General features: G+C 45.5%; 1 protein-coding gene across 6 annotated transcripts in view; it reads right to left on the bottom strand.

Annotated features, from left to right (window-relative positions):
- Positions 1–14,997, bottom strand: part of LOC121579146 (calcium/calmodulin-dependent protein kinase kinase 1-like) — a 116,239-nt gene that overhangs the window by 12,789 nt on the left and 88,453 nt on the right. For all 6 annotated transcript variants that reach the window (XM_045224233.1, XM_045224235.1, XM_045224236.1 and 3 more), the window contains 5 exons: positions 12,003–12,056; positions 8,596–8,669; positions 5,267–5,354; positions 1,310–1,438; positions 1,075–1,178 (listed from right to left, as the gene is read on the bottom strand). In XM_045224233.1, the coding sequence (XP_045080168.1) occupies positions 1,075–1,178; positions 1,310–1,438; positions 5,267–5,354; positions 8,596–8,669; positions 12,003–12,056 (449 nt within the window). The remainder of the gene's footprint in view (positions 1–1,074; positions 1,179–1,309; positions 1,439–5,266; positions 5,355–8,595; positions 8,670–12,002; positions 12,057–14,997) is intronic.

A 14,997-nucleotide genomic window follows, 5' to 3' on the forward strand; every position in this document is an offset into this window, starting at 1 on the left:
CTCAACATCCGCTTTAGTGAGTGGTAAATCACTGGCCAATGTTGGTTGCAACTGAGATCAGATGTGCGGGTGATTTTAGAGCGTATTGACGGTTTAAAGAGAGATCAGCTGGCGATAATCTGGTGTGACCTTCAATGGTCGCAATTGGCCCAATCTATTCCAAAGGTTTACTATTCAAAATTCAAAAAGGCACTTGCAAATTTTAGCTATCTTTTGTTGCAGGTGCCTGGTAACAATTGAATAACATGAAGAAGAAATAAATACCTCTGACTTGTGGCTGATACATAAAGCTTCATAAAGAGCAGTGATACTAGCAAGAGCAGCGTGCGGGTTTCTTCTTCTTTTTTCCCCCTCAAAGGTTCACTATTCCAAAGGGATAGTAAATATATGCAAACTAACAAAAACATCACAGGTCCATACTTGCAAACTCTTGATTAAACCGGAGCTAGCAGCTAGCAGCTAGCAATTTTAAGCCACAGGGTTAAACCTCCAGTATGGACCCCACAGGTCAGGGGCATCTGAGGTAAAACTGGGGCAGTTCCACACCATTATGTCTGTCGCTTATTCGCTTGCCAGAGAGGGAATTAGATGGAAAACGGAGAGAAAGAGAGAGAATTAGATGGACAACGGAGAGAAAGAGCGAGATAGAAGCATACTGTAAGATATTGTCCCTGAATTATGATACCATGGCAACGCAAATTGGCAGCTCCAGGTGACTGGTTTGCCTGCTCTCAGAGGGGGACGGGGTGTGTGTGTGTGTGTGTGTGTGTGTGTCTGTGTTGGTTCTTCTATCCTTGTGGGGACCTAAAATCCCCAAAAAGTCCCCACAAGGACAGTAAAACAAGGAAAATTCTCCCTCGTGGGGACATTTCCCACATTCCCACGAGGACAAAGGCTATTTTAAGCTTAGGGGTTAGGTTTAGGGTAACACTTAGGGTTAGGGGTTAGGTTTAGGGAATAGGGGGGGGTGTCTCTGCTCAAGTGTATATGTTATTGGGTGCTTTATGCGAGCAGCAGGTGTGTAGAAGAAGAAGAGAAGACTTGGAAGTTTGGTGTTAGAGCTGTACTACTCACATTAACAGGTTGCCAGGTGCAGACATGGACCTCTCCTCTCTACTTCTGGGACACTCAAAGGGGTTACTGAAGGACTTCTTCCGCAGCATGGCCTTCACCAGGATCTGAATACACACACACACACACAGGTCTTAGAATCAGATGATACACATGCACTCACTCACCTAATGCACTTGCATTTGTTCAGGCAGGCAGGCACGTACACACACACACACACACACTTCAGGCTCCTTACCACGGCGGAAAGGCTGGGGACAAACTTGACCGAGTTCTGCACCTCCTCCTCAGTGACCTCCACCACGGTACAGTGCTCCTCCTCTAGAGGTAGGGGGTCACGACCAGACTGGGTCACCCACGGGTCCAACTGAGACACACAACCAGAATGTCACAGTGGTATGGGCCTCGGCACTACTAGACAATCCCTCACTTACATTTACACTTTAGTCATTTAGCAGACGCTCTTATCCAGGGCGACTTACATGAGCAATTAGGGTTAAGTGCCTTGCTTAAGGGGCACATCGACAGATTTTTCACCTAGTCGGCTCAGGGATTAGAACCAGCGACCTTTCGGTTACTGGCACAACGCTCTTACCCACTAAGCTACATGCAACTTGAGAGATGTACAGATGCAGGAGGAGGATCCTTCTCTAACCATTACTAGAGAGGACGAAAAGGCAGCCTTATGAGGCTTACTGTAATGATGGAACAGGAGGAAAATACACAGAGACACAACAATAAATACACAGCACCCGGATATACACAGCACCCAGATACACACAGCACCCAGATACACACAGCACCCAGATACACACAGCACCCAGATACACACAGCACCCAGAAATACACAGCACCCAGATACACACAGCACCCAGAAATACACAGCACCCAGATACACACAGCACCCAGAAATACACAGCACCCAGATACACACAGCACCCAGATACACACAGCACCCAGAAATACACAGCACCCAGATACACACAGCACCCAGAAATACACAGCACCCAGAGAAGAGAGAGGGGGAATCAGAATCTAAAGAATTTATTGGACAGAATGTAGAAATGCCTGGTGCTGTAAACAGTCTTCTAAGGCTAAAGGCTGTCTAATGTCAGGACTGACAAGGAGAGGGAGAGAGAGAGAAAGGACAGAGAGAGAGGAGAGGAGAGAGATAGAGAGAGAGAGAGAGAGGGAAGAGAGAGGAGAGAGAGAGAGAGCGACAGAGAGAGAGAGAGGAGAGAGAGAGGACAGAGAGAGTGGGTGAGAGAGAAGAGAGAGAGAGAGAGTGGGTGAGAGAGAAGAGAGAGAAAGAGAGGGTGAGAGAGAGAGAGAGGAGAGAGAGAGGAGAGAGAGAGAGGAGAGAGAGAGATGAGAGAGAGAGAGAGAGGGTGGGTGAGAGAGAGAGAGAGGGGTGAGAGAGAGAGAGAGAGAGAGAGAGAGAGAGAGAGAGGGTGGGTGAGAGAGAGAGATAGAGAGGGTGGGTGAGAGAGAGAGAGAGAGGGTGAGAGAGAGAGAGAGAGAGGGTGGGTGAGAGAGAGAGAGGTAGAGAGAGGGTGGGTGAGAGAGAGAGGTTTCATTGCATTGGTGTCAGAAGTGATCGGTCCTTGCATCCAGGAACGTGCGTGTGCTTGGCTGGTGAGCGCGTTCCTGTAAGACGTTGAGTTGTAGGTTAGCGCGAGGACGCGCACTTGGAAAGGAGGGAGTTGTGTAACGACCCTGGGTTTATAAGCACGGATATTGGAGCACAGTCGATGGCGCGCTGGACTTCGGGCCAGCAGGTTGATGGTTTGAGACCTGCTCCCTGCCTGTTTCATTACATTGGTCCAGAGGAAAACCACAAACAATCCATTGCTTATTGGGAAACACAAGCACAAGCACAAAGTAAAATGCAGTGCTATCTGGCCCTAAATCGATAGTACACCGTGGCTAACTATTTGACCAGGGTTACTGATCAAAACCTTAGAAAAACCTTGACAAAGTACAGGCTCAGTGAGCATAGCTTTGCCATTGAGAAGGGTAGACACAGGAAAACCTGGCTCCCTGTAGAGAAAAGGGTGCAACCACTGCACCACAGCAGAACCTGAGACAGAGCTGCATTTCCTGACAAAATGTCAAAAATATAAAACTATTAGAGTGTGTCATTTCCCCAAATTTGAAACCGTTTTTCAAGGTTTCAAAGACCTCTCTGATGAGAACAGGCTACCCGTCCTGTTGGGGGAGGACGCAGAGAGCTGTGGGTTGGCAGCGCACTACATTGCTGCCTGCCATAAGATGAGGGACAGTGTCTGACAGACCAACCAACCTGCACATGTCCTCTATATTGTTATTGTTCAGAGGTTATTTTGACCCTTGGTTATTGTTGTTACTGTTGTCCCATTGACAATATTGATTATTATTATTTTAATTATGTTAATTATGAGATCCTGGTTCCTGGTTCGAATCCAGGCTCTGTCGTAGCCGGCCGCGACCGGGAGACCCATGGGGCGGCGCACAATTGGCCCAGCGTCGTCCAGGGTAGGGGAGGGAATGGCCGGCAGGGATGTAGCTCAGTTGGTAGAGCATGGCATTTGCAACGCCAGGGTTGTGGGTTCGATTCCAGTATAAAAAAATATATATATATGTATGCACTCACTAACTGTAAGTCGCTCTGGATAAGAGCGTCTGCTAAATGACTAAAATGTAATGTAAAATGTTAATAGTGTAAATATCCAAAGTAAGCTTTGGCAATAGGTACATTGTTACGACATGCCAATAAAGCAAATCGAATTGAATTGAGAGGAGAGAGCGAGAGAGAGCGAGAGAGCGAGAGAGATAGGAGAGAGAGAGCGAGAGTGGGTGAGAGAGAGAGAGAGAGTGGGTGAGAGGAGAGAGAAGAGAGAGAGAGAGAGTGGGTGAGAGAGAAGAGAGAGTGGGTGAGAGAGAGAGAGAGGCGATGTACATGGTGTGTCACTGTGTCAGGGGATGACACCAGGATGTCAGGGCTTTCCTAATTAAAGGTCTGGCTAGTTAGAGCTTGCTCTGAGTGTGTCAGGGTCTTGCCATTTCATAAAAGGCAGAACACATATTTTAGAACAAGTCATTTTATGTGTGTTTGAATGAAAGCAGGGCACGCTTTGAAAGATATTGTAATAGCCATCAATTTCAGGGAAGAATATAAATGGAGTAGGCGTTGCATACATTACAGTGACATGTCTCTTCATCAAAATGAATATAGCAATAGCATGTAGTTTCTCTATGGCTCTACATATCCATCCAGAGGGCTAACAGAGGTGGCCATCTTAGTGGGGTAGGTTATGATTTTGCTGTGTATGAGAACATTTGGAGATGGGCTTCCTCCCTGCCTCTGAGGTATACGTTAGGTTATTGGTATCAGTTAGGTTATTGGTGTCAGTTAGGTTATTGGTGTCAGTTAGGTTATTGATGTCAGTTAGGTTATTGGTGTCAGTTAGGTTATTGGTGTCAGTTAGGTTATTGGCGTCAGTTAGGTTATTGGTGTCAGTTAGGTTATTGGTGTCAGTTAGGTTATTGGTGTCAGTTAGGTTATTGGTGTCAGTTAGGTTATTGGTACGTTTACTGATACATTGTTTATTTATTCATCAATATACTATTTCCAAATAAAAAATAAATAATTTAATCCTAACTGTGTTGCGTCTTTTTTGAGTCAGATGTGTGTGTGTGTGTGTGTCAGGGGGATGTGTGTGTGTGTCAGGGTAGGGGGATGACACCACTGCAGCTAATTAGCCCCCCACACACACAGATTAGCCCGCCCCCTCCCCCTCCCCCTCAGTCCCTGGAGAGAGAGGATCCGCTGACTACAGATGAGATGAGAAGTTAGATCTCACTCTCTGTCACAGAGAGCCTATAGGGAGAGAGGATTCAGTCTGGGGACTTCCACTCCCTTCCCTGATCTTTGAGACTCTGTGTGTGTGTGTGTGTGTGTGTGTGTGTGTGTGTGTGTGTGTGTGTGTGTGTGTGTGTGTGAATTGCTCCTGTAAGTCGCTCTGGATAAGATGTGTGTGTGTGATCTTTATCACTGGGGACAGCTGTTGATCTGGCCATCTACTGGGGAGGACATTTTCAGTTATGCTCATGACACGTTCAGCCCCGCCTGTTAATGAGTCCCATTGTGTAAAAAAACCTCCTACAGTACCATTGGTCTAACTCAGGGGGATGAGGGTGGAGCTCCTCTTCTCACCTTGATCTCAGGTATGGTGATCCTGGTGTCTGGGTTCTTGTCCAACATTCTTAGGATCAGAGTCCTCAGCTCTTCACTAATCTCTGGCCTACAGAACACACACACACACACACACACACACACACACACACACACACACACACACACACAGACACACACACACAGACACACAGGTCAGAGCTGCTACAGTATTAATCAAGGTATAACATAATCTGCTTGGCACTCAGCATTGGATTGGGGGTAAGGGCCAGCGACAGACTAGCGTCCTGTCCAGGGGGTGTACTTGTACATCAAGCTGCCTCACGCTACATAAACAGGAGATGGCTCATTGTAAGGGATCGGGGGTTGGCAGGGTCTAGACAGAGTCTGACACTTCCCCGATCTACAGAGAGGGGGAGTCATCAGACTCGATCTGGTTCACCTGAGTTCTGAGCACACCTGTCAGTAATTAGTGTAGGATATAAGGTGTGCTCAGAAGCTCAGTCGGTGCGAGGTATTGTTCCATTGTGACTTGCTAAGCGTTTTGTTCAGAGAGAGAGAGAGAGAGAGAGAGAGAGAGAGAGAGAGAGAGAGAGAGAGAGAGAGAGAGAGAGAGAGAGAGAGAGAGAGAGAGAGAGAGAGAGAGAGAGAGAGAGAGAAGAGAGAGAGAGAGAGAGAGAGAGAGAGAGAGAGAGAGAGAGAGAGAGAGAGAGAGAGAGAGAGATTGTTGTTTTTGATTACCCGTGTATCCGACCTGTGCCTTGTTGTTTGACTCCCCGAATTGCTTAATCCTCTGCTTGTTTATCCCAGTGATTACCGTACTCTGACCCTGTGCCTGTGCCCTCGACTATGCCCGCTCCCTTGGTACCTCTGCCTGGTCCGGTTTTGACCACAGCCCGCCCGACTACGATTAAGCTATTCCCTTGTCTGTACTCTAATAAAGCATCGCTATTCTGCGATTGGATCTTACCACTCTGTCCGAGTATTCATTACACTCATGCCTTATAGGTCATTCTTGATTGGACAAGGCTTACTTACCTCTAGCCCAGGTAATGTTATTATGAGGTGTTTGCATTGAGATGTAATCATTAAGTGATCAAATCAAATCAAATCTTATTGGTCACATGCGCCGAATACAACAGGTGCAGACATTACAGTGAAATGCTTACTTACAGCCCTTAACCAACAGTGCATTTATTTTTAACAAAAAAAGTACAAATAAAACAACAACAAAAAAAGTGTTGAGAAAAAAAAGAGCAGAAGTAAAATAAAGTGACAGTAGGGAGGCTATATATACAGGGGGGTACCGTTGCAGAGTCAATGTGCGGGGGCACCGGCTAGTTGAGGGAGTTGAAGTGTCAGGAGGAGGGTGGAGCATCATGATACACTACATCACCAAAAGTATGTGGACACGTCTTCAAATAAGTGGATTTGGCTATTTCAGCCACACCGTTGCTGGCAGGTGTATATAATCGAGCACACAGCCATGCAATCTCCATAGACAAACCTTGGCAGTAGAATGGCCCGTACTGAAGAGCTCAGTGACTTTCAACACGGCACCATCATAGGATGCCACCTTTCCAACAAGTCAGTTAGTCAGATTTCTGCCTTGCTACAGCTTGTGAAGTGGAAACGTCTAGGAGCAACAACGGCTCAGCCGCAAAGTGGTAGGCCCTACAAGGTCACAGAACAGGGACGCCGAGTTGCAACACTCACTACCGAGTTCCAAACTGCCTCTGGAAGCGACGTCAGCAAAATAACTGTTCGTTGGGAGCTTCATGAAATGGGTTTCCATGGCCGAGCAGCGGCACACAAGCCTAAGATCACCATGCGCAATGCCAAGCGTCGAATGGAGTGGTGTAAAGCTCGCCGCCATTGGACTCTGGAGCAGTGGAAACGCATTCTCTGGAGTGATGAATCACGCTTCACCATCTGGCAGTCCGACGGACGAATCTGGGTTTGACGGATGCCAGGAGAACGCTACCTGCCCCAATGCATAGTGCCAACTGTAAAGTTTGGTGGAGGAGGAATAATGGTCTGGGGCTGTTTTTCATGGTTCGGGCTAGGCCCCTTAGTTCCAGGGAATGGAAATCTTAATGCCACAGCATACAATGACGTTCTAGACGATTCTGGGCTTTCAACTTTGTGGCAACCGTTTGGGGAAGGCCCTTTCCTGTTTCAGCATGACAATGCCCCCTGCACAAAGCCAGGTCCATATAGAAATGGTTTGTCGAGACCGGTGTGGAAGAACTTGACTGGCCTGCACAGAGCCCTGACCTCAACCCCATCGAACACCCGAATTGGAACGCAGACTGCGAACCAGACCTAATCGCCCAACATCAGTGCCTGACCTCATTAATGCTCTTGTGGCTGAATGGAAGCAAGTCCCTGCAGCAATGTTCCAACATCTAGTGGAAAGCCTTCCCAGAGGAGGGGAGGCTGTTATAGCAGCAAATGGGGGACCAACTCCATATTAATACCCATGATTTTGGAATGAGATGTTCGAAGAGCAGGTATCCACATACTTTTGGCCTTGTTGTGTATCTTCACACACAGAACGGCCAACCCAGCTAGCACATTTGGTTCCTTGGAAGTTGTGGGAACATACGTTTTTGGTTTCCCATTGGTTCTGGGAACGAAGCCATTAGTTTCCAGACAGGTAAAACTGAACATTTTTTAAAAACGTCCTGAGAACGGAAGTGAAAGTTTTGCCTGTTCTGGGAACGTTCATTTTTAGGTTGCAGGGAGGTTCTGAGAACATTTGACTATGTTTCCCTGAAAGTGTGTCTGCAGGCAAGCACTACTGACACTTCGTTTTGGCTATAGAGGGGCTGTTTTTGAATTCACATTCAGTTGACAATCACTGGGAACATCACCATAATTATTTTGAAGGGTGTGTGTGTAAGAGAGATTCTCCTAGGCATGTGCTTTGTGTGTGTAGTCTTCATATGGTCCTCTGTAGCTCAATTGGTAGAGCCTGGCGCTTGTAACGCCAGGGTAGTGGGTTCGATCCCCGGGACCACCCATATGTAAAAATTTATGCGCACATGACTGTAAGTCGCTTTGGATAAAAGCGTCTGCTAAATGGCATATTATTTATTATTATGATCTGTGCTTTGTGTGTGTAGTCTTCATGTGCTTTGCCGCTGAGCAACAGCTAAGTTGGCAGCATCGGTTTCAGCTCTGGGGTGGCGGGGGCTGGAACATCAAGTGTCTCATTTAATAAAGAAGAGGAGGAAGAGACGATGGGGGGATGGGAGAGGGGGATGGGAGAGAGAGAGAGAAAGAGAAAGGAGAGAGAGAGAGAGAGAGAGAGAGAGAGAGAGAGAGAGAGAGAGAGAGATACTTACAACTCTGGGAACTCTACACATTTAGTCCTGATCTTATTGTGTAGAACCAGGATGTATTCATCAATGAACGGACACTGCATGAAGAGGAGAGGAGAGGAGAGGAGAGGAGAGGAGAGGAGAGGAGAGAGGAGAGGAGAGGAGAGGAGAGGAGAGGAGAGGAGAGGAGAGGAGAGGAGAGGAGAGGAGAGAGAGGAGAGAGGAGAGGAGAGGAGAGGAGAGGAGAGGAGAGGAGAGGAGAGAGGAGAGGAGAGGAGAGGAGAGGAGAGGAGAGGGAGAGGAGAGGAGGAGAGGGAGAGGAGAGAGAGAGAAGAGAAGAGAAGAGAAGAGAAGAGAAGAGAAGAGAAGAGAAGGAGAAGAGAAGAGAAGAGGAGAGGAGAGGAGAGGAGAGGAGAGGAGAGGAGAGGAGAGGAGAGGAGGAGAGGAGAGGAGAGAAGAGAGAGGGTTCAAAAAGTTAGCTACGAGTTATAATTATATCTAAGAAAATTCTAAGAACATCTTGGAGCAAAACAAGTCGGCTACTTAGGTAACAGCATGAATATGACGTGCACCAGACTCCACACAGCAATCACTAAACAGTCTCTGCCTCTACAACAATAGAACATGGTCCATGTTACAGTCTCTGCCTCTACAACAATAGAACATGGTCCATGTTACAGTCTCTGCCTCTACAACAATAGAACATGGTCCATGTTACAGTCTCTGCCTCTACAACAATAGAACATGGTCCATGTTACAGTCTCTGCCTCTACAACAATAGAACATGGTCCATGTTACAGTCTCTGCCTCTACAACAATAGAACATGGTCCATGTTACAGTCTCTGCCTCTACAACAATAGAACATGGTCCATGTTACAGTCTCTGCCTCTACAACAATAGAACATGGTCCATGTTACAGTCTCTGCCTCTACAACAATAGAACATGGTCCATGTTACAGTCTCTGCCTCTACAACAATAGAACATGGTCCATGTTACAGTCTCTGCCTCTACAACAATAGAACATGGTCCATGTTACATTCTCTGCCTCTACAACAATAGAACATGGTCCATGTTACAGTCTCTGTCTCTACAACAATAGAACATGGTCCATGTTACAGTCTCTGCCTCTACAACAATAGAACATGGTCCATGTTACAGTCTCTGCCTCTACAACAATAGAACATGGTCCATGTTACAGTCTCTGCCTCTACAACAATAGAACATGGTCCATGTTACAGTCTCTGCCTCTACAACAATAGAACATGGTCCATGTTACAGTCTCTGTCTCTACAACAATAGAACATGGTCCATGTTACAGTCTCTGCCTCTACAACAATAGAACATGGTCCATGTTACAGTCTCTGCCTCTACAACAATAGAACATGGTCCATGTTACAGTCTCTGCCTCTACAACAATAGAACATGGTCCATGTTACAGTCTCTGCCTCTACAACAATAGAACATGGTCCATGTTACAGTCTCTGCCTCTACAATAGAACATGGTCCATGTTACAGTCTCTGCCTCTACAACAATAGAACATGGTCCATGTTACAGTCTCTGCCTCTACAACAATAGAACATGGTCCATGTTACAGTCTCTGCCTCTACAACAATAGAACATGGTCCATGTTACAGTCTCTGCCTCTACAACAATAGAACATGGTCCATGTTACAGTCTCTGCCTCTACAACAATAGAACATGGTCCATGTTACAGTCTCTGCCTCTACAACAATAGAACATGGTCCATGTTACAGTCTCTGTCTCTACAACAATAGAACATGGTCCATGTTACAGTCTCTGCCTCTACAACAATAGAACATGGTCCATGTTACAGTCTCTGCCTCTACAACAATAGAACATGGTCCATGTTACAGTCTCTGCCTCTACAACAATAGAACATGGTCCATGTTACAGTCTCTGCCTCTACAACAATAGAACATGGTCCATGTTACAGTCTCTGCCTCTACAACAATAGAACATGGTCCATGTTACAGTCTCTGCCTCTACAACAATAGAACATGGTCCATGTTACAGTCTCTGCCTCTACAACAATAGAACATGGTCCATGTTACAGTCTCTGCCTCTACAACAATAGAACATGGTCCATGTTACAGTCTCTGCCTCTACAACAATAGAACATGGTCCATGTTACAGTCTCTGCCTCTACAACAATAGAACATGGTCCATGTTACAGTCTCTGCCTCTACAACAATAGAACATGGTCCATGTTACAGTCTCTGCCTCTACAACAATAGAACATGGTCCATGTTACAGTCTCTGCCTCTACAACAATAGAACATGGTCCATGTTACAGTCTCTGCCTCTACAACAATAGAACATGGTCCATGTTACAGTCTCTGCCTCTACAACAATAGAACATGGTCCATGTTACAGTCTCTGCCTCTACAACAATAGAACATGGTCCATGTTACATTCTCTGCCTCTACAACAATAGAACATGGTCCATGTTACAGTCTCTGTCTCTACAACAATAGAACATGGTCCATGTTACAGTCTCTGCCTCTACAACAATAGAACATGGTCCATGTTACAGTATCTGCCTCTACAACAATAGAACATGGTCCATGTTACAGTCTCTGCCTCTACAACAATAGAACATGGTCCATGTTACAGTCTCTGCCTCTACAACAATAGAACATGGTCCATGTTACAGTCTCTGTCTCTACAACAATAGAATATGGTCCATGTTACAGTCTCTGCCTCTACAACAATAGAACATGGTCCATGTTACAGTCTCTGCCTCTACAACAATAGAACATGGTCCATGTTACAGTCTCTGCCTCTACAATAGAACATGGTCCATGTTACAGTCTCTGCCTCTACAACAATAGAACATGGTCCATGTTACAGTCTCTGTCTCTACAACAATAGAACATGGTCCATGTTACAGTCTCTGTCTCTACAACAATAGAACATGGTCCATGTTACAGTCTCTGTCTCTACAATAGAACATGGTCCATGTTACAGTCTCTGTCTCTACAATAGAACATGGTCCATGTTACAGTCTCTGTCTCTACAATAGAACATGGTCCATGTTACAGTCTCTGCCTCTACAACAATAGAACGTGGTCCATGTTACAGTCTCTGCATCTGCCTCTACAATAAAGCATGGTCCAGGTGCTGGTCTTTTGAACAGACACATTTACGCTTTTCCCCACTATCGTGCTGACCCAAACCAAACTGTGTTGGCTCAGAATAGTTTCTTTTCAGATTGTCCGGCATTCCAGCACCTATGGCGGATGCATAACAAGGCCAGCAGAGCCCAGTTGGGCTCAGTTCAGTAGTGTGAAAAACACAGGGGAAACACTTCTTCCACCTCTTCTTCCATAGAACGCCAATGAACAGACAAGTTGTGGGCAGGCTGGGAAGAAGTAATTATAAGAGGAGAAAATGGACTGTTGGCTTACCTTCCCAAACACAAAGCAGTAGAGGGTCACTCCCATGGCCCATACGTCCAATGCCTGAAAAACAGTAGCAGTGAAAGGGTTGGAGGAGCTGTATCACTATAAACAGTAGCAGTGAAAGGGTTGGAGGAGCTGTATCACTATAAACAGTAGCAGTGAAAGGGTTGGAATAGCTGTACTACTATAAACAGTAGCAGTGAAAGGGTTGGAATAGCTGTATCACTATAAACAGTAGCAGTGAAAGGGTTGGAATAGCTGTACCACTATAAACAGTAGCAGTGAAAGGGTTGGAATAGCTGTACCACTATAAACAGTAGCAGTGAAAGGGTTGGAATAGCTGTACCACTATAAACAGTAGCAGTGAAAGGGTTGGAGCAGCTGTATCACTATAAACAGTAGCAGTGAAAGGGTTGGAGGAGCTGTATCACTATAAACAGTAGCAGTGAAAGGGTTGGAGGAGAAGTATCACTATAAACAGTAGCAGTGAAAGGGTTGGAGGAGCTGTACCACTATAAACAGTAGCAGTGAAAGGGTTGGAGCAACTGTATCACTATAAACAGTAGCAGTGAAATGGTTGGAATAGCTGTATAACTATAAACAGTAGCAGTGAAAGGGTTGGAGCAGCTGTATCACTATAAACAGTAGCAGTGAAAGGGTTGGAATAGCTGTACCACTATAAACAGTAGCAGTGAAAGGGTTGGAGGAGCTGTACCACTATAAACAGTAGCAGTGAAAGGGTTGGAGCAGCTGTATCACTATAAACAGTAGCAGTGAAAGGGTTGGAATAGCTGTACCACTGTAAACAGTAACATTGAAAGGGTTGGAATAGCTGTACCACTATAAACAGTAGCAGTGAAAGGGTTGGAGCAGCTGTATCACTATAAACAGTAGCAGTGAAAGGGTTGGAATAGCTGTACCACTATAAACAGTAGCAGTGAAAGGGTTGGAATAGCTGTACCACTATAAACAGTAGCAGTGAAAGGGTTGGAATAGCTGTACCACTATAAACAGTAGCATTGAAAGGGTTGGAGCAGCTGTATCACTATAAACAGTAGCAGTGAAAGGGTTGGAGCAGCTGTATCACTATAAACAGTAGCAGTGAAAGGGTTGGAATAGCTGTACCACTATAAACAGTAGCAGTGAAAGGGTTGGAGGAGCTGTATCACTATAAACAGTAGCCGTGAAAGGGTTGGAGCAGCTGTATCACTATAAACAGTAGCAGTGAAAGGGTTGGAGCAGCTGGATCACTATAAACAGTAGCAGTGAAAGGGTTGGAATAGCTGTACCACTATAAATTGTAGCAGTGAAAGGGTTGGAGGAGCTGTACCACTATAAACAGTAGCAGTGAAAGGGTTGGAGCAGCTGTACCACTGTAATCAGTAGCAGTGAAAGGGTTGGAATAGCTGTACCACTATAAACAGTAGCAGTGAAAGGGTTGGAGCAGCTGTATCACTATAAACAGTAGCAGTGAAAAGGTTGGAATAGCTGTACCAATGTAAACAGTAGCAGTGAAAGGGTTGGAATAGCTGTATCACTATAAACAGTAGCAGTGAAAGGGTTGGAGGAGCTGTATCACTATAAACAGTAGCAGTGAAAGGGATGGAGGAGCTGTACCACTATAAACAGTAGCAGTGAAAGGGTTGGAGGAGCTGTACCACTATAAACAGTAGCAGTGAAAGGGTTGGAGCAGCTGTATCACTATAAACAGTAGCAGTGAAAGGGTTGGAATAGCTGTACCACTATAAACAGTAGCAGTGAAAGAGTTGGAGCAGCTGTATCACTATAAACAGTAGCAGTGAAAGGGTTGGAATAGCTGTACCACTGTAAACAGTAGCAGTGAAAGGGTTGGAATAGCTGTACCACTATAAACAGTAGCAGTGAAAGGGTTGGAATAGCTGTACCACTATAAACAGTAGCAGTGAAAGGGTTGGAATAGCTGTACCACTGTAAACAGTAGCAGTGAAAGGGTTGGAATAGCTGTACCACTATAAACAGTAGCAGTGAAAGGGTTGGAGCAGCTGTATCACTATAAACAGTAGCAGTGAAAGGGTTGGAATAGCTGTACCACTGTAAACAGTAGCAGTGAAAGGGTTGGAATAGCTGTACCACTATAAACAGTAGCAGTGAAAGGGTTGGAGCAGCTGTATCACTATAAACAGTAGCAGTGAAAGGGTTGGAATAGCTGTACCACTATAAACAGTAGCAGTGAAAGGGTTGGAATAGCTGTACCACTATAAACAGTAGCAGTGAAAGGGTTGGAGGAGCTGTATCACTATAAACAGTAGCCGTGAAAGGGTTGGAGCAGCTGTATCACTATAAACAGTAGCAGTGAAAGGGATGGAGCAGCTGTATCACTATAAACAGTAGCAGTGAAAGGGTTGGAATAGCTGTATCACTATAAATAGTAGCAGTGAAAGGGTTGGAATAGCTGTACCACTATAAACAGTAGCAGTGAAAGGGTTGGAATAGCTGTATCACTATAAACAGTAGCAGTGAAAGGGTTGGAATAGCTGTACCACTATAAACAGTAGCAGTGAAAGGGTTGGAGGAGCTGTACCACTATAAACAGTAGCAGTGAAAGGGTTGGAGGAGCTGTATCACTATAAACAGTAGCAGTGAAAGGGTTGGAGCAGCTGTATCACTATACACAGTAGCAGTGAAAGGGTTGGAGGAGCTGTATCACTATAAACAGTAGCAGTGAAAGGGTTGGAATAGCTGTACCACTATAAACAGTAGCAGTGAAAGGGTTGGAATAGCTGTACCACTATAAACAGTAGCAGTGAAAGGGTTGGAGCAGCTGTATCACTATAAACAGTAGCAGTGAAAGGGTTGGAGAAGCTGTATCACTATAAACAGTAGCAGTGAAAGGGTTGGAATAGCTGTACCACTGTAAACAGTAGCAGTGAAAGGGTTGGAATAGCTGTACCACTATAAACAGTAGCAGTGAAAGGGTTGGAGCAGCTGTATCACTATAAACAGTAGCAGTGAAAGGGTTGGA

This window comes from Coregonus clupeaformis, chromosome 13, assembly GCF_020615455.1.
Source record: "Coregonus clupeaformis isolate EN_2021a chromosome 13, ASM2061545v1, whole genome shotgun sequence".
NCBI classification, from domain to species: Eukaryota; Metazoa; Chordata; class Actinopteri; order Salmoniformes; family Salmonidae; genus Coregonus; species Coregonus clupeaformis.